At 39.4% G+C, this 15749-nt stretch overlaps 1 protein-coding gene across 4 annotated transcripts in view; it reads left to right on the top strand.

Moving 5' to 3' along the window:
• The window catches only part of CAB39L (calcium binding protein 39 like), a 65424-nt gene that overhangs the window by 27940 nt on the left and 21735 nt on the right, over positions 1-15749 (top strand). For all 4 annotated transcript variants that reach the window (XM_074913155.1, XM_074913169.1, XM_074913146.1 and 1 more), the window contains 3 exons: positions 599-747; positions 10728-10892; positions 15383-15501. In XM_074913155.1, the coding sequence (XP_074769256.1) occupies positions 646-747; positions 10728-10892; positions 15383-15501 (386 nt within the window). In that variant the 5' untranslated portion in view covers positions 599-645. The remainder of the gene's footprint in view (positions 1-598; positions 748-10727; positions 10893-15382; positions 15502-15749) is intronic.

Here is a 15749-nt window from a genome sequence, read left to right as displayed (position 1 = left end):
CCTTATTTAATTCAGGCAATGTTTTACACATGTGAGATCTGACCCACAGGTTCTTGAAGTCTGTCAGACTTAGGGGATACCTTAAATTGCTTCCTCTTCAGCTTTAGGCTGAAAAAGAAAAGCAGCTGAAGAAGAAGGAGTGATGGCAGAGAAGCTGGGACCTTATCTTGTGATGCTCTAAACAAAGGATGCTTTTGGTATGCTGGTGTCTACAGTTATCTGCATCATGATGAAACCAGTGAAGTTTGGCAGAAACCGCTATTAGAAATCTAGTGAAGTTTGCCAGATATGCAGTGTTCAAAATATATTGGACACAGACATAAACTTGCTGGAGCAAGCTTACCTGTCAGGGTCTTTAGGACGCATGCAGCTCCTGTGCAGGTGCTGAGTAGTTGCTTTCCATGTGCTAATGGTGGCTTGTGAATTCTGGATGAACTTGCAGTAACTGTACATGAGAAATTTTACTGCTCTAATGAGTAGCTGAAGCAAAATATAGTGCCTGAGGCATAAGCTTCTCTTGTTCATAATGTCTTTGTGTGGTTTTATTGCATTTTCGTATAAACCTTAAAAGCTATTTTTGTTTCTCGTTTGATTGAAGGCAGTCCTCTTCTGTCCTGAAGGAAGAAATCTGGGTGAAGAAAAAACATGCCTTTGTTTAGTAAATCGCACAAAAATCCTGCTGAGATTGTGAAAATTCTGAAGGAAAACATGGCCATATTGGAAAAGCAAGAAAAAAAGACTGACAAGGTATGGTGTGATGTTGTAGAAGACCAATAAGTTTTTTATGCTGGAGAAACAGTAGAATAAAGGGAATAAAATTGTGTTCTCTCATTGCCCTGATCCTGCAAGAACTTGCATGTGTAAGTAGCTTTGTGTTTGAACAGTTCTGCAGAAATCAGGGGGCTTTTGCATAAGTAAATTAAAACAGATCTGGGGGTCAAGCAGAAAATGTTGAGATCTAGGAGCCTCAGCCAAAACAAAGGGTGATCTCCTACTACTTCAAATAGTAATGCATCTAACAAAACAGCTTGGAAGGCTATTTGAAAACTATTTTACCATTAATTGTTTTAGCAGGATAGCAGATGAGACTGCCAATTAATGTGTAGGTACACACAGAGCAAAACTTACTTCTGTTGAACATTGTAGACATAAAACAGCAAACCTGTATGTATTCAGATGTATATAAAAGATACCTCACTCTATTGATCCTTTCCAATCTTCTGGGTGCTAGTGCTTCCTAAATGAGCAGTGCTACTCATATTCTAATTATAGTGCTAGGTTTTTGCTAATACTATTTCTCTCCTCTAACTCTGTGACACAGACCTGTGTTATTTTTGCCATTCTCCCAGTGACCAGTTGAGAAGATGCACCCCAGCATACAAAATGCCCCCAATTAGGAATTTGTGCCTACATAAAATCAATTTTTTTTTTTCCATCTGAGACTCTGACCCTCTATATTGTTAGTGTAGTGGAAGTATATGATTTTAAGTAACAGCAAACAAATTTTAGGTTAAAACTGAATGTCAGTGGAAAGAGAAATAGCTGATACATGATATTAACACAATTTTCATGCAGCTGATGTTTGTGTGTGCATGTCGTGCTTCCCCCACCTTGTGCAGGAGCCTGTATTAAAATGAACCCAACCCAAAAGGCAGGCATGGAGCCCTTCGTGCCCTTAGTGAAATCATCCTGAAACTTTTTGGTTCAAAGCAAGTAGCTCAGAGTGTGTTAATTATGTAAGATCGGTCACACGGATTTCAGGGAGGCCTCTGGTATTTGATGTCTCATGCTGAAATACCTTCAGTTAACTGAAAAGCACTGAGAGAATTTGACTCTGAACTAAAACTTAAAATAAGTAACTAAATAAACCAACAGAATCTGCCCTCCCCTGCTGAATTCATCCTTCAGAGCCTGATTAAAGAAGACATTCAAAGCAGAAGCTCTAGACTCAAGTTTCTTTTTGATTTGCTTTGTAGCATGACTCCTCTGCGTTGTGGTTTTGAGGATTTTTGGCTTTGAGCTAGTTTGTTTATTTGGGTGTCAGTGACAAAGGAGGAGAAATTCAGACTTAGAAAATCAGGAACTCAATGTAAATTTTTCATAAAAGTCAGAACAGCTGGTTTGTGTTTTCCTCACACAGCAAAATACATGGGAGCGTTCCCCTGGTGTATTAGGATGGAAACAGCTTGTGAATTTAATGACAACGCTTATTTTACAGGAGGAAATTGTTTTTCAGTGTTTTCTGCCATACTTTATCACTGTGGGATGGAGGCTGTTCCTGGGGTGAATGTGTGTGATCTGGGGAGAGGAGGGATCGGGGATAAGGCAGGCACTTCAGCAGCAAGGCAGAAAGGGAAGAGAGCAGCCTTTTTTTGGATGGTATTTACACAAATGCTTTATGTGGCTTGTTGACTCAGGACTTTGCACTGCGATGTAGAGGAAGCACATAGGGCTTCCTCACAAGAGAAGATATGAGACTCTTCAGTAACACTACCTTTCCTCTAAAGTGTTGTACTGAGCTGTTCTGAAATAAATACCTATTAAAGAAAATAGATTAATTCATTCTCCTGAGTTTAGGGAAGTAAATCATAAGGAATATTTTTATTACTGTGACAACAAGAAACTTCAAAAAATGGCAGGAAAAATAACTCTTGCAAAAACAATTACCCCATCACATCAAGAGGTCTGGCTCCTGCATGAACCACAGACCCTGGCTATCCCAGAGCTGGTTTTGGACCCTGTGGACCCGTGAATGCAGAAGCTTGGTAATCAGGACTCTGATTTTTCAGATTTCTGTCTCCTTCCATGTGAGCTGGGGAGGTGCTGTTTTGCCTCACCATAAAACCAAGGTTCATAGGTCTTCTGGGGTACAGCTCCACAGCAACCCTGATTTTGCTCGCGTGCAGAATAGCTTCCAACTAGGACTTGCCTGAGATGCTTAAACAAGAAGATTTATCCTGTGACAATTGAGCTGTTATTGTAGCACAGCCAGTGCGGTATGTGGGCTGAGACAGCTAAAAGCTGCTAATACAGCCGGAATTGGCAGAGAAGTGTGGCAAAGCCTAAATTAACTGCAGGGCCTGTGGAGAACCTCCTTGTTTCCTTTCCCAGCTGAAAAATCGTAGGTATAAGGTGAAGATGCCCTGGGCAGCTCAGGGGGCGTGAGGTTGGACAGAGAGAGGCTTGATGCTTCTAATACAACTTTTTGCAACTTTCAGCAGGAGCCATCTGTGCCTTGGAAAGAACTGTTTTTAGATAATGTAGAAATGATCATGCCTACCAAGCTATGCAGTATGCAGATAGAGGGAGCTTACAGCAGATCAGTTAAGACTTTCTGAGTAATGGGAAGAGGGGGGAGAACACAACTTGATACACAGGATGCAGGGAAGCCACTTGTAAGTATAAAGGCAAATATACATCTTTTCCAAAACACATTTCCATGTACACACATAACATACAGAAGTTTGCACACTTTCTTAATGATGCTTCTTGTTCGTCACAGAATAGGACCCGTTCAGACTTTAACTGAACTCTATTGACTGTGCTAGCATCCATCTTCTTAGATAAGGGTTGAATTTGACCCAGTTCCCCCATGTGTCTGTCTTTTTTTTTTTTTTTTGAAAAAAAACTATTAATGTGTGTAGTGTTGCCCTAATGCTTTTTAAACATTCTCAACTGAAAAATTGGCTAGGTTGAATGTTTGGTTCTTACTTTTATTTTATGGGTGGTTTTTTTGGTTGTTTGCTTGCTTGCATGGATGTATGTGTCCTTAAGGCTTTGACATTTTCTCAGCTACATTCTGATGGTTGAGAAGTGCCACCACACATGACTCCTATTCTTCTGAAGGGCTCTTTCTAATGCCTTGCTTTTAAATTTTTTAAAAAATAGCATCTATTTTAAAGAAGGTATTGCAGCACTGGCATATCTAATGTAACAATCGGGAGATTAAGTAGGGTAAGTGGACTAAAGCCTTCTTTATCAACCGTCCTCCTCTCTTCCAACATCTGAAATAAATAAGGTATTCTTGTGACACGTGCAATTGCTGACATCCTATTCAGGCTCTGATGCGGAAAAGAACAATTAATTTATTACAGTATTCTATAAATGCCATAAAAAATTAATCTCGGTCATGTAGAACCGAAACTGTGAATTCAGTGAGAAATACCCTTTCTGGAATTAACTAGAAAAGTAGGGGGGTATTTAAATATCTAGGAAATAAAACCTTCAGCACTTTAGACTGTCTTCCTTTTTTCTGGCATGAACTTCTGTAGTGTTCTGAGGATGCATGCAAATAGGGAGCAAGAGAGGAGAAACCCTGTTATCAAGTGGACAGATCTGTTGAACCTGAGGAAGAATGGACAGCATGTGACATGCTGGTCATACTGCTTCATTTATTACTGATATGCTGTTATGCCTTTTGTTGATGGGTGTCATAAAAGAATATTAATAGAAAGGCTGCCTGGCCCATCTCACAAAAAAAGGGGGTTGACATCCCAATTTCTTAAAAGTTTTGTGCGCAGCCACGGAGTCTGGTCATCACAAAGCAGTGCAGGTGGCATCCAGTATGTCACTGAAGGATCTCCTTGAACACATCACCCTTTCTCTGGTAACCAAACACCTTCGGGTGGGGCACTGGTGACTCAGTGCCATCTGCGGTGACTACAGGTTTGGTAACATTTTCTGAACCCGCCCTGCAGCAAAACTCTTCAGAGTGTCACAGGCTTTTAATTTAGTACAGCAAATGGATACGGGGGCTGTTGAAATTTGGCCTAATCTTTGCACTTGGCCTAGATGGGCTGAAAGATTTGCAGTTTCTGGTGTAGCTGGTCCAAGACTTGTGTTTGTTGTGGAAGATGAACCCAAGTGAGTTAGAGCTGCTTCAGGGTGCTGCGCTGAGTGCTTTCATGGCAGGCTGCAGTGCCTTTAGTCAGTGTTCAGAAACATCATGAAGCTAGATGTAAAATAACCTGAAGTGTCTAGCTTCTTCCCCTTTCACTGAAGTGTATCTAACAAGACTGCTTGTTCAGGTAGGTCACTGTAATCTGTCCTCTGTTTCATCTCCGTCTACTGTAACAAATTTGGTACTGTTCAAAAGAGTCAGGAGAGCAGCATTTTATTAAGGCTACAGTTAAAAGACTAAGATTTATGGAACAAATATTTATATCAATAAACCCTGCTTTTTTACATAGCAACAATGAAGCCATTATCAGCTTCTGTTCACCTTGCTTGCTCCTGCACTGATAAAGCAGCTGGGGACCGGTGTGTGAGATGAGGTGCATGTGGAGGATGTGATGTGCATTTGCATGGAAGAACGGTTGCGTGACTACTGTCAACACAAATACCCATGGAGGTGATTTTGCAGCTGCCAAAGTCAGTTGCAAAATTGCCTTTGACTTCATTGCTGCACACTGAGACCAAGGGAATGAGATAAGAAGGGCTTGGCACCCCTTCCTTTTAGCTCTGCATGTCCTGGGGTTTTGTGGAGCGTTTCATGTTTCAGTTTTCCTGTTCTGCTAAGGCTTGTTGCTGCTCTAGAGATGGGAGAAACTCCAGATGCTATCAGGTGCTGGTGCCAAGAGTTTAAAACCTGTCTCTTCTGTTGCTTTTTTTTTTTTTTTAATAATTCTTAAGGACTTTACAACTTTTAGTTCTGTCTTAAGTGCAGGATTAATAGTGGGAAAGGAATTTATGTCCTGGTGGGGCAAACCTGTCTCTTCAATTTAATCCTGTGTCCTTTTAAAAGGCATTTCCCTGTTGTGCCTGCTTTGCCAGCTTCCTTGAGTACCAGGCCATAATATTTTTGCTAAATGACAGAGTTCATGTTTCCTGATCCAAAATGTCCACAATTTGTTCCTCTATATCCCTTTAGCATGAAATTGTACCAAGAACAATATTCTTTTAGGGAAAAAAAAAATCGTTTGAATCACACAGAATAATTTTAAACAAGATAAAAGCCAAACCAAGGAGCTATATGCTTTTGGTTGTATTACATGGTGTTGAGTACTCACAGTTCACTGAATCACACATTGGAGTATTTAACATCACACTGGCAGGCATCTATGCATGTTACTGTCTGATGCTGTGCAAGAGAGCAACAGTTTAGAAAGAGATTTTTGCTCTGGAAATAAGCTAGGTACACAAACAGAAGCTGTACAATCTTACTCACCATATTCTTATGAACAACTGAGGATTTCCTGATCATTATGCAGATGCCAGATGACAGGCATCCTGTATTTTTCCTATGTATTTTTGGTACCTGAGTTTGGAAAGGTGGAAAAAGTTCATGCAATCTGTTTTTTCTTCACTGTTATGGTTGGTCATAAATGTGGTATTAAGTCCCCAGATGAATAAAAGTAAGAATAAGCCCTTCTAACCTGTAACATATGTACGTGTGCGTGACACCTCTAACCTGCTGGTGAAACAGAGGTAAAATAGAGACAACCCACTGAAAGCTTTGAGAAGTTGCTGTTCAGATGTAGGAGTTTGACTGTTGATTATTCAAGGCCTGATACTTTTCTCCTTCTGTTTTTTGTAATCTTCCCTGGAGAAGAATAAAAATGCAATGGACCTACATTACCTAACAGGAGATCCATCTCTGTCTTTGACAAGCCTAATAGGTCTGGATCATAAGAACTTAAGATACTTTTAAGATAAATGTGAAATTGCTGTAAGTAGCTAAGGAGAGGGGAAGGGCAGGGTTAGTAAGTAGTATTAAGCTAGTTGCAATAACTAGAGATTTAAGTTGATGACTTTTGGTAAAGTATCTTTGTGTTGTGGTATGGGATTTTTAAAAAAACTGTCCATATGAAGCTTGATTTCTGAAGCAGAAGATCTGTATCATGCACAAGCTGTTGGTAGGTTTAGAAAAACAGATTAATGCTGACAAAAAATCAACTTTATAAGCAAGGGAGGTTGGTTTATAATTTAACTTAGAGAAGTTATACAGGCTTATCTGTGTCATCAGTTTTCCAGCTCCAAGGCAGAATAATCCAAGGATTGCTAGATTTCAACATTTACACCAAATGTTGTATTTCAAAATGTACCCAGAAACCTCTTGTGGGTTGCCAGTCACTATGAAGTATGCTCTGTGTATAAGGAGTTATTTTTTGTTGGAAATAACTTGTTAGTCTTGTGTTGGGTGAAAGTAGACAAGAAATGACCATCATTGAAAACACTACCTTCATTGCACAGGTGAGTATGGGTTGTGCTCTCCTTCACTCCCCTTACACAGCTACTACAAATCAACCTTGTAACTCATTTGAGACTTACACATGTACCCACCCTGAATTTTAGTGTTCTGTGGTGGAATTGGATCATGCCAAGTTTGGACACTGAACTGAAATACCTGCAGGCTAGAAACCTGCAAGATCCTGATGTCTGTACAGTGACAGCAATGCAAACGCTAAATTGATGTGTGTGCTGGGAATCAGCTTGCATTTCATCTGGTGCTTTGTTGTCCCTGTCTGCAACTTTACTGTCCAAAGTTCAGCATATCCAATTTTTGACATTTGTACATAATATATAAAAGTGTTTCTGTTTAGTATTCTGTTTAGTTTTGTCTTCTCCCCCTTTTGTCCTTCTGTTCATACCAGCTTCTCTAAATATAATGGCTTAAATTCAGTCTGATGTAAGGGAATCATACCTAGAGGGTAAAAGGAAAATCTGCTGGAGATATGATTGTGCTTAATTGCAAGAACTAGGCAAATGGCTTCAAGTGCTTAGATATCTCATAAAAACTTTTTTTTTTCTCTATAACTTCTGCTGAAGTGACAGTTGCAGCACTTTGCTATTGTTGCTGTTGCTACTGATGGAAAATAAAAAGTAGTACAGAAGTCATATCGGACTGGAGTTTCTAGCAAATCTCTTTTTTTTTTGTCACTGAAAGTCTGTTTGTGGGATTGTTGGGGGGAAGGGTGTCTTGCTGAGGTTTTTGGTGGGTTTTGCAGATTTTCCTAAAGAGAATCAGGACCAGTCTGGCTTCTTATGACAAGCTGTTCAGCAGCTACATTTCTGTCATTTCGTATTTTCCGTGTATTCGAGTGAACGTATTTTGCTTTGTTGTTTGTTTTGGACAAATCTTGGGTCTTTGTATCTTGGAATGTCCTTTTTTTTTTTTTTTTTTTTTTTTTTTTTTTTTTTTTTTTTTTCCCCTCTCAGAGTCTTGAGCAAGTTTCTATCCCAGAAACAGTGCTTATGTACTTAGGGTATTAGTTTAAAAATGCTGTAAGATTATGTGAAAATGTCAAAGTGGAGTCTAGAAGTGGTTGTTAACTTAAGAGTCTGTTCAGCTTTGTGGTTTTCCTCCAGATACATTATGAGGGATAGGCACCAAAGAGCAGTCTTCAGATTTGACTGGGAATAGGTTTTGGTGGCAGGTTAAATGTCAAACCACAGACTATCCAGAGGATATGAAGAGGGAGGAAGTTAAACATGAAGCGTAAACTGCATGTAGAAAAGCTGAGAAGATGAGTGGATGGCGTGGCAGATGATTAGAGAAATACAGCTGTGGTGCCCATCAGTACCATGGTGTTTTGTAGCTTAATTTTCTCCTGCAGTGCCTTACTTCTTGGCTTCCTTTTTGAGAATTAAACCTAAAGCTGAGTCTTGCAGACATTTTTCTGCGTATCAAAAAGGGCTACTTATATTTGAGAGGAAAAGTATTATTTTTATTATTTTTTTTTTTTTTAACCAGAGAATGCCAGAGATATTCACACCCTGCCCAGCAGAATTGGTGAAAAGCCAAAAATATATGGGTTTTTCCTTTGATATGAAAATATTTGCACAGCTCTTATAAAGATTTAGAGCTTTAGTTTCCAAGATAGCACCCCTGTTGTTAATCCCATCTGTACTCTGTGGGATATCTCTAGTGACATACCACTAACATTTGAGGTAAAAATAGGCTCTTTTGCTGAGCGACGTTAAGGAACAACAAGACTTCTGCTATGGTTAAAGTTATCACATAGTCATATTCATTTACATGCTGCTCATGCTGACCTATCTCAACTAGCAGAAAACTGAGAGTAGGTACAAACAGATTGTGAGAGAACATTGCTTTGTGCTGTGCAAAATCAATGTTTGACTCTTCCAGGTAGATGCAGTGTAAAAGTAGCTTTTTAATGGGGGGTGGGGGGGTGGGGTTAGGATTTCTAGGCTTTTTCTAGGCTTTTTATTCACTAATATGAATAAAATCTGTGACTTAAAATCAATTAGGTGTTTAGAGTGTTGGGAGATCAGCAGCAGTTTAGAGATGCCTCTTTAGAGCACTGTGGAGTTATTTTATGCAGATTGATGAGGTGGTATTTGAAATCATGACATTTTTCCTTTCAGTTTATGTGAGAAATGTATTGAAATTATTGATCTGGCTTTGAACATCCATTGATGTTCAGTTAGCTTTTACAAATGACTCTTGGGTTTTCTGTGTATGTCTTGATTTTTATTATTTTTGCCCCCTGCTAAGCTAACAAAACGTTACTTTCAGATAAATGTTTTGCAATATACATGTGAAATGCTGTCCTACCTTTAGCATTTTAACCATCTTGCCTGGCACTTTGCTGTCATTCTCGTCTTTTCTTTCAAACCTCTCCCTTATTTCCTTCCCACTTCCTGTCAAAAAGTCTAACCAGCCTTTGTGAGGGTCACACGTGTATTAAATATACCCCAACCCAGAAAGAGCCATTGCCTCCATAGCCCCATGGCTAGAGCAGGTGGGACTTAAAGTGCACGCACACACGTGCGTGTGAAAAAATAAGGCCTTTGCTCCACTAAGTCTTTATTTATAGGAGGTGGAGCGAATCTGGGAGAAAAGCCGTGAGCAGAGCTGCTGCCCTGTGGCCAGTGGTCATTTCCCTTGGGAAGTGGGACATTATCATTCACATCTGATTTGAACCTGCTGATGGCCACGACTGCTAAGCTGTTACCTGTTTATACCTGTTTGCCTTTCATTTTCCTGTTGTAAAATTTCTGGTCAAGATATTTTGGTAAGGTAATTCCTGATTTGTCCTCTACATTAGGTATCTGAAACACAGGTGGGTACACTCTAGGTGTGAGAAAAAAGTTGAGACTTATTTTAGTTCACTTGGTGGCAGCTGTGGAGCTTTACTAAAGCAAATTGCTCAATTTAATTAATTTCCCAATCTGAGACTGAAGTGCCTGCACAGTTGGTAGGCAGATTCCTTGTGGAAGGTTCTGCTCAAATCACACATGATGAGGAGAAATAAGTGGTGGCAATGCAGAGCTGACAGGGATACAAGGATTTATCTGGGTTACTGGTAGAGGAGCAGGGACAGTCCATCAATAAGTAGTTCATGAGGAAGCCACACAATGGCCGTGCTGCCCCATATGTGTTGATGGGGCCCACTGGGGAGGACAGGGGGAGCGATGGTGAAAGTGCTGCTGCTTCTGCAGGGCAGTGCCTGTCTCCAAACCCGTAAAGGATCATGCTGACACTGGTTGGTAATTGCATTCCTGTCCCTATTTTATGCCTGTGGTCTGTAAGGGATGACATGCCATGTTTAAATTGAATATATCTATATGCTTGTGTAGGACCTGCAGGATCTAGTGTGGCTGCTCCAGCATGCCCAGCTCCAATGGCTATTAAACCATTTTACAATAGATAACAATCCTTGTAAATACAGTTAGCAGCTTTTGTTTTGAACTGCTCGTCTTTTAAAATAAAACAATTTTTTTTTCTTCTTTTTTAAATCAAACCCATATCCACTGGTGACCAGGCATCAGAGGAAGTGTCAAAATCTCTGCAAGCAATGAAGGAAATTCTGTGTGGGACCACAGACAAGGAGCCACCTACAGAAATTGTGGCTCAGCTGGCACAAGAGCTATACAACAGTGGCCTTCTAGTGACACTTATTGCCAACCTGCAGCTGATAGATTTTGAGGTAGGTCAGCGTCCATAAATCTTATAATCTCCTTAATCTCAGTGTTGTCAGTGAGTAGAGCTGTGTTCTTCTGAAGTCAGTAATTTTACTGCATTTGAAACTGTTTTTCACATGCTGAAGAAAGTAGCTGCTATAGATTGGTCAGTGTCCTGACAGATGTGCTCATATACTGTAAGTAAATGCAATGCATCTGATTTATATCTTTATTAAAACAAAACCAATAAAGAAATAGTGCCATGTGTATACAAACAAGATAGGAAATGATGCTGAGAATACTGTCTATGACTGACTTTGTAAGCTGCCGTTGATGAACCTCTTACTTTGGGATAGTGCAGCTAGAGCCTACTGCCATCTCTGAAGAGTGTGTCCAATTTAGAAGGGGTCCAGGGACACGGAATAAAAACAGTTGGAAGCACAGAAAAATCTCATGTGACAAAGACTGAAAAAATTAGGATAGTTTAGTTGAGAGGAAAGGAGTTGAAAAAGGTGTTAAAAACTGACAGCAAGTAGCAAGATAAATTGGGTTGCCCCCAGTTAATTCTTTGGATTAAAAGAAAGAAATACAACTCTTTTTTTGGCCAGCAGAAAGATTAAAGTGAATATACATGTAAATACATTATTTAATTATATATTTATATATAAAATTATGTATTCCATATGTATTTTGTTGTTAAAGCCAAAAACTCAGTAGACAACTACTAAGACAACTGAACTTGCTTATGAGTAAGGAGAAGAAGACTTATGATGATAGAAAAGATTGCAGTAATTCAAGATATATATATATAAACCTCTTTAAATGACCTTGGACTGGGAAGAAACTGTCACGGGCAGGTTCATTATGGTATTCCTGTGGTCCCCAGTCAGTCAGCTGGGATAGTGGTCCCCAGGGACTGCTTTTATGAGTCCTGCAATTTCTATGGCTCCCGGGTGCTGGTGAATTATCACAAGTGTCCAAGTATCTCCACGCAGTGAGAAATCCCCAGCTCCCAGGAAAGAAATCTTCACTGCTGAGGTCTGAATCCAGAGCAGTACCCCGTGTATAGGGCAGAGTGGCTGCTAAATGTAAAACCATTTCCCTGGAGAGATCGTCTGATGCTCTCAGAGCCATCTTTTGTGGGAGTGACTTTCTTGTGGAAGTTTTCTCCCCTTATTGAAGTTACTTTACATTTCTTTCCATTTAGTAAATTAAGGAAAGGGAGGAATGATGGGAGATTTTCTTTTTCCCCTTCTTCCCCAAAATCCCAGTAAAACTAGGATTCAAGGGACTGATTTATTTATTTTGTATTAGTTTTTGAAAATGTTTTTAGTGGAATCCTGTCACTCTTCCTCAGGTCATAAATTCAGGAAGTTTTTTCAGTGCTAGAATTTATTGAGATCCTTTAATTTGTCTTTTCCTTGTCACCCCTGATTACTGTTAAATGTCTTAATTACAAAAAAAAGCCCCAACCTCAACAACGAAAAAAAACCCAACCCCCCTAAAAATCCAGTAATTTATTTATTTTATTTGTTTTTAAGAAAAAAGGAGAGGGAGGAGGAGAAGATACTGTTAGCAAATATACCACAGAAGGGAACATACTGCATTTTTTTAGTTACCTGTCAGTCTGCATTGCTTTTGTCAGATGAGTTCTGTATGGACATATTGCACCCACAGTCTTCAAATGCAAATAGTGAATGAAATACCTAATCTGTTGCTGAATTATTGTTATTACAAACAATTCTAATAATTTACTGCAAAATAGATTTTTCCCTGATAAAACCTTTTGAAGCATTTAGCAAAGCTGTTATACATACTCTTTTGGCAAAACAGTAGAAGGAAATTTCATTGAACAAGAGCATAGTAAGAGCATGTGCTTGTCTTCAAATTCCCATTGACTTTTTCAGTTTATCAACTTTTCTGCTTCCATTTCGTTTTATTGGTGGCCATAGTTGGCACTTAGTTTCTTTGTTGAACAAGCAATTTAATGACTTCATAACATGCAAATTAATTTTTGGATATGTATGTAATAGTAGAAAGCAAAATCATAAATTCCTTAAAAATCTGATTTCTGAAGGGAATGTTTATGTACGTTGTTTACGTACGTTACTTTGTCTTATCCTGACTCTCTGTCTCCTCCTGAAAAACGCTGCTGCCCACTTTGATCCCAGTTTTGCACGACTGTACTTCCCTTTGAAGATGTGTTTTCAAAGTCTTCATGAAACTTGATGGCTGTTTAGAGGGAGACCAGAATTAATGCTCCCACTGAGAAAAAGGCAGAAGCACAGACCCAAGTCCTGTCTCATCTGTGTTTCATCTGCCAGTACCCTTACAGCATGTGTGACTGGGGGCGAGCGTGTGTGTAGGGGAGACTTGCACACGTCCGTCACACATCTATAGAAAACACAGATTTATTGCTTCTGCCTCTCAAGAAACAAGATATAATTTTGGTGATGATATTGTAATGAAGAACTAAAGTTGGGTTTGGGTAGGAGCCCAGAATCAAGATCAGACTGGATTTTTTGAAGTTTAAAATATGAAATTTACTGATGAACTTTGAAGAACTGAGGAAAATGTGCATACAGAAACAGTCAACTAAAAAAGCAGATGTTACCAACTGTGTGTAAGCCTAAAGGTTCACAAGCTGTAAAGCCACTAAAAGAGGCAGTGGGTAGCCACAAGCCCAGGACTTGTGGTGTTAGAAGCTTTCCCTTACTTTGTCTTGAAACACGAGCTAAATTATGGTATAGGTATCATGCATTTTGTTATTTATATAATGGCATCCTTTGCAGTTTTTTTGTTCTTGTGCTTCAGTGGCCATATGTATTTCATTGTAAGGCAAAATCGAATTGCAGATTGAAGTAGGAAGTGTTGCAAAAGTATTCCTACAATTTTTACAAATATCTGCTGGTGAGGGAAGTCTGCCTTGGTTCCGTCCTATCTGCCTCCATTCCCTGCAGGAGAACCCAGAGAGACCATCTTCTCTGGCTTTCATCATTGCTGGTCTCTAGAAAATTGGATATAACTGGATATATAGATCTCTTCTCTCTGAAATAGATCTAGATCTCTCTCTCTAATAATCTCCTCTCCTCTACGGGATATAATGCTGCAGTGCACCTGATATTAAGTAACTAATATAAAATTTGGCAGAGCAGAGAGGATCACTTAATTTTTGGCCATTTTCACCTCACCCTTTCAACAGCTCTTCTCTGTCTGGATTGTTTTCATCTTGGAGTAACTGCTGAAGCCGCTGGGGATCACAAGATTCCAGGCATACATTACGGGTGTTGTAAAGATAGGGGAGAATGGGATGACTTTATAAAGAATTAGCCTAATTAAGAGAATGTCTGAGGGTCAAAAGTGTTGCAGGCAGATGGACTGGCCTGCTCTAATTTGATTCGCCTATTTAATTCCCTGAGTCCCCAAGTCTCCAAGCCAGCTGGGTTGGAATGAGTAGGAAAGCAGAATATTTTGTGTTTCTCAGCAGTGATTTATTTGTAGAGGTGAAACCAGGGAATTTCCCTCTGTGTGAAACTATCTGCTCCTTGGCTTCAAACGTTCAATATGTTCTCCGCCAAGGAATGTTTGTTCTCTTGAGACAGATCAATGAGCATGTACAGATTATAAGCAACCTTTTGCTTTAGCTTGCTCTGTGCATAGTGACCTGCTGTTGACTCAGTGACTTGGTTACTGGTCATTAATGCAGCAGTCTCCTGCCTCCATTAATTTCACACATCAGTTTTTCTCCCGTGGCCAGGGGAGAAAGCAGTGGGGGAGGAAGAGGACTTCTAATGCAAGACGTATTGGCAAACCCTGTGGTTGAATAGAACATAATTTGGAAAGACCTTCTGAAAAGCTGTTTGCACAGGGAAGCATTTGAAGACAAAACTTGTTTGTGCAGATGTGTGTATACAGGAGAAAATTAGGACAAAATGAAGGATCTTAGTTGTGACTAAAGCAGAGACATGTATGTGACACAGCCATTTTATCAGCTGTGTTTATTTCATTTTTTATGGTGAAATAATGGGCACAGTTTTAAATTTAACCCTGATTTTCAAAAATGCATGCACAATTGGTGTTGATTGCATTTGAATAATGAAAAGCTTTAGTTTTGTAAGTCTAGGCTGTGGGGTTGTGTACTTGGTACTAGCTTGACAACTTAAATTTGGAGGCTGCAGGAGCAATAGTACACACTGCAAAAGCATGTTTGGCTCAGGGTAGTGGCTTGCTTTTTTGGTACTTTAATGTTATTTAAGATAGCCAGGAACTTGCTTGACAGAATAAGAGGGATGCACATCTTAACTCAGAAAGATGTGAATGGGAGTGGGGGGATTAGTAGTCTTCAGAGCCACCTGATGGAGGAAGCCTTCTTGTGGCATGAAAGAAACAGCAAGTATGGGGTGGTGGGTCTGACTTGTTTTGTTTTCAATTTCATTTCTGCTTTAAGTGGAGATTATAGTAAATTATCATTTGTTCATGTCTTTCTAGTTGAAGATATATTTTGTTTCTTTAACAGGGCAAAAAGGATGTTTCCCAGATATTTAACAACATCTTGAGAAGACAGATTGGCACACGGAGCCCTACTGTGGAATATATTAGTGCTCATCCACATATCCTATTCATGCTTCTAAAAGGGTAGGTACTTTAATTTGGTTTTCATTAAAGAGCATTGCCTGGAACATGTTAGCATTGCAGTTAACCTACTTCCTCACTTTTAGATTACAAAAAAAAAAAGAAAAAAAAGTATTTTGAAATTTTGTTTCAGGTTTCTTATTTTGTTTCTTTCGTATTGACTTTCTACTTAACTGTATACTTTTTAATGACTGGATTATTTTATTTGGTCATTCTTTCTTCATCAAACTTCACGTTGGAATAATTATGTG

This window comes from Athene noctua, chromosome 1, assembly GCF_965140245.1.
Source record: "Athene noctua chromosome 1, bAthNoc1.hap1.1, whole genome shotgun sequence".
Taxonomy (NCBI): domain Eukaryota; kingdom Metazoa; phylum Chordata; class Aves; order Strigiformes; family Strigidae; genus Athene; species Athene noctua.
Note: the sequence above shows the minus strand (reverse complement) of the source record. Positions and strands in the feature narration are given on the sequence as shown.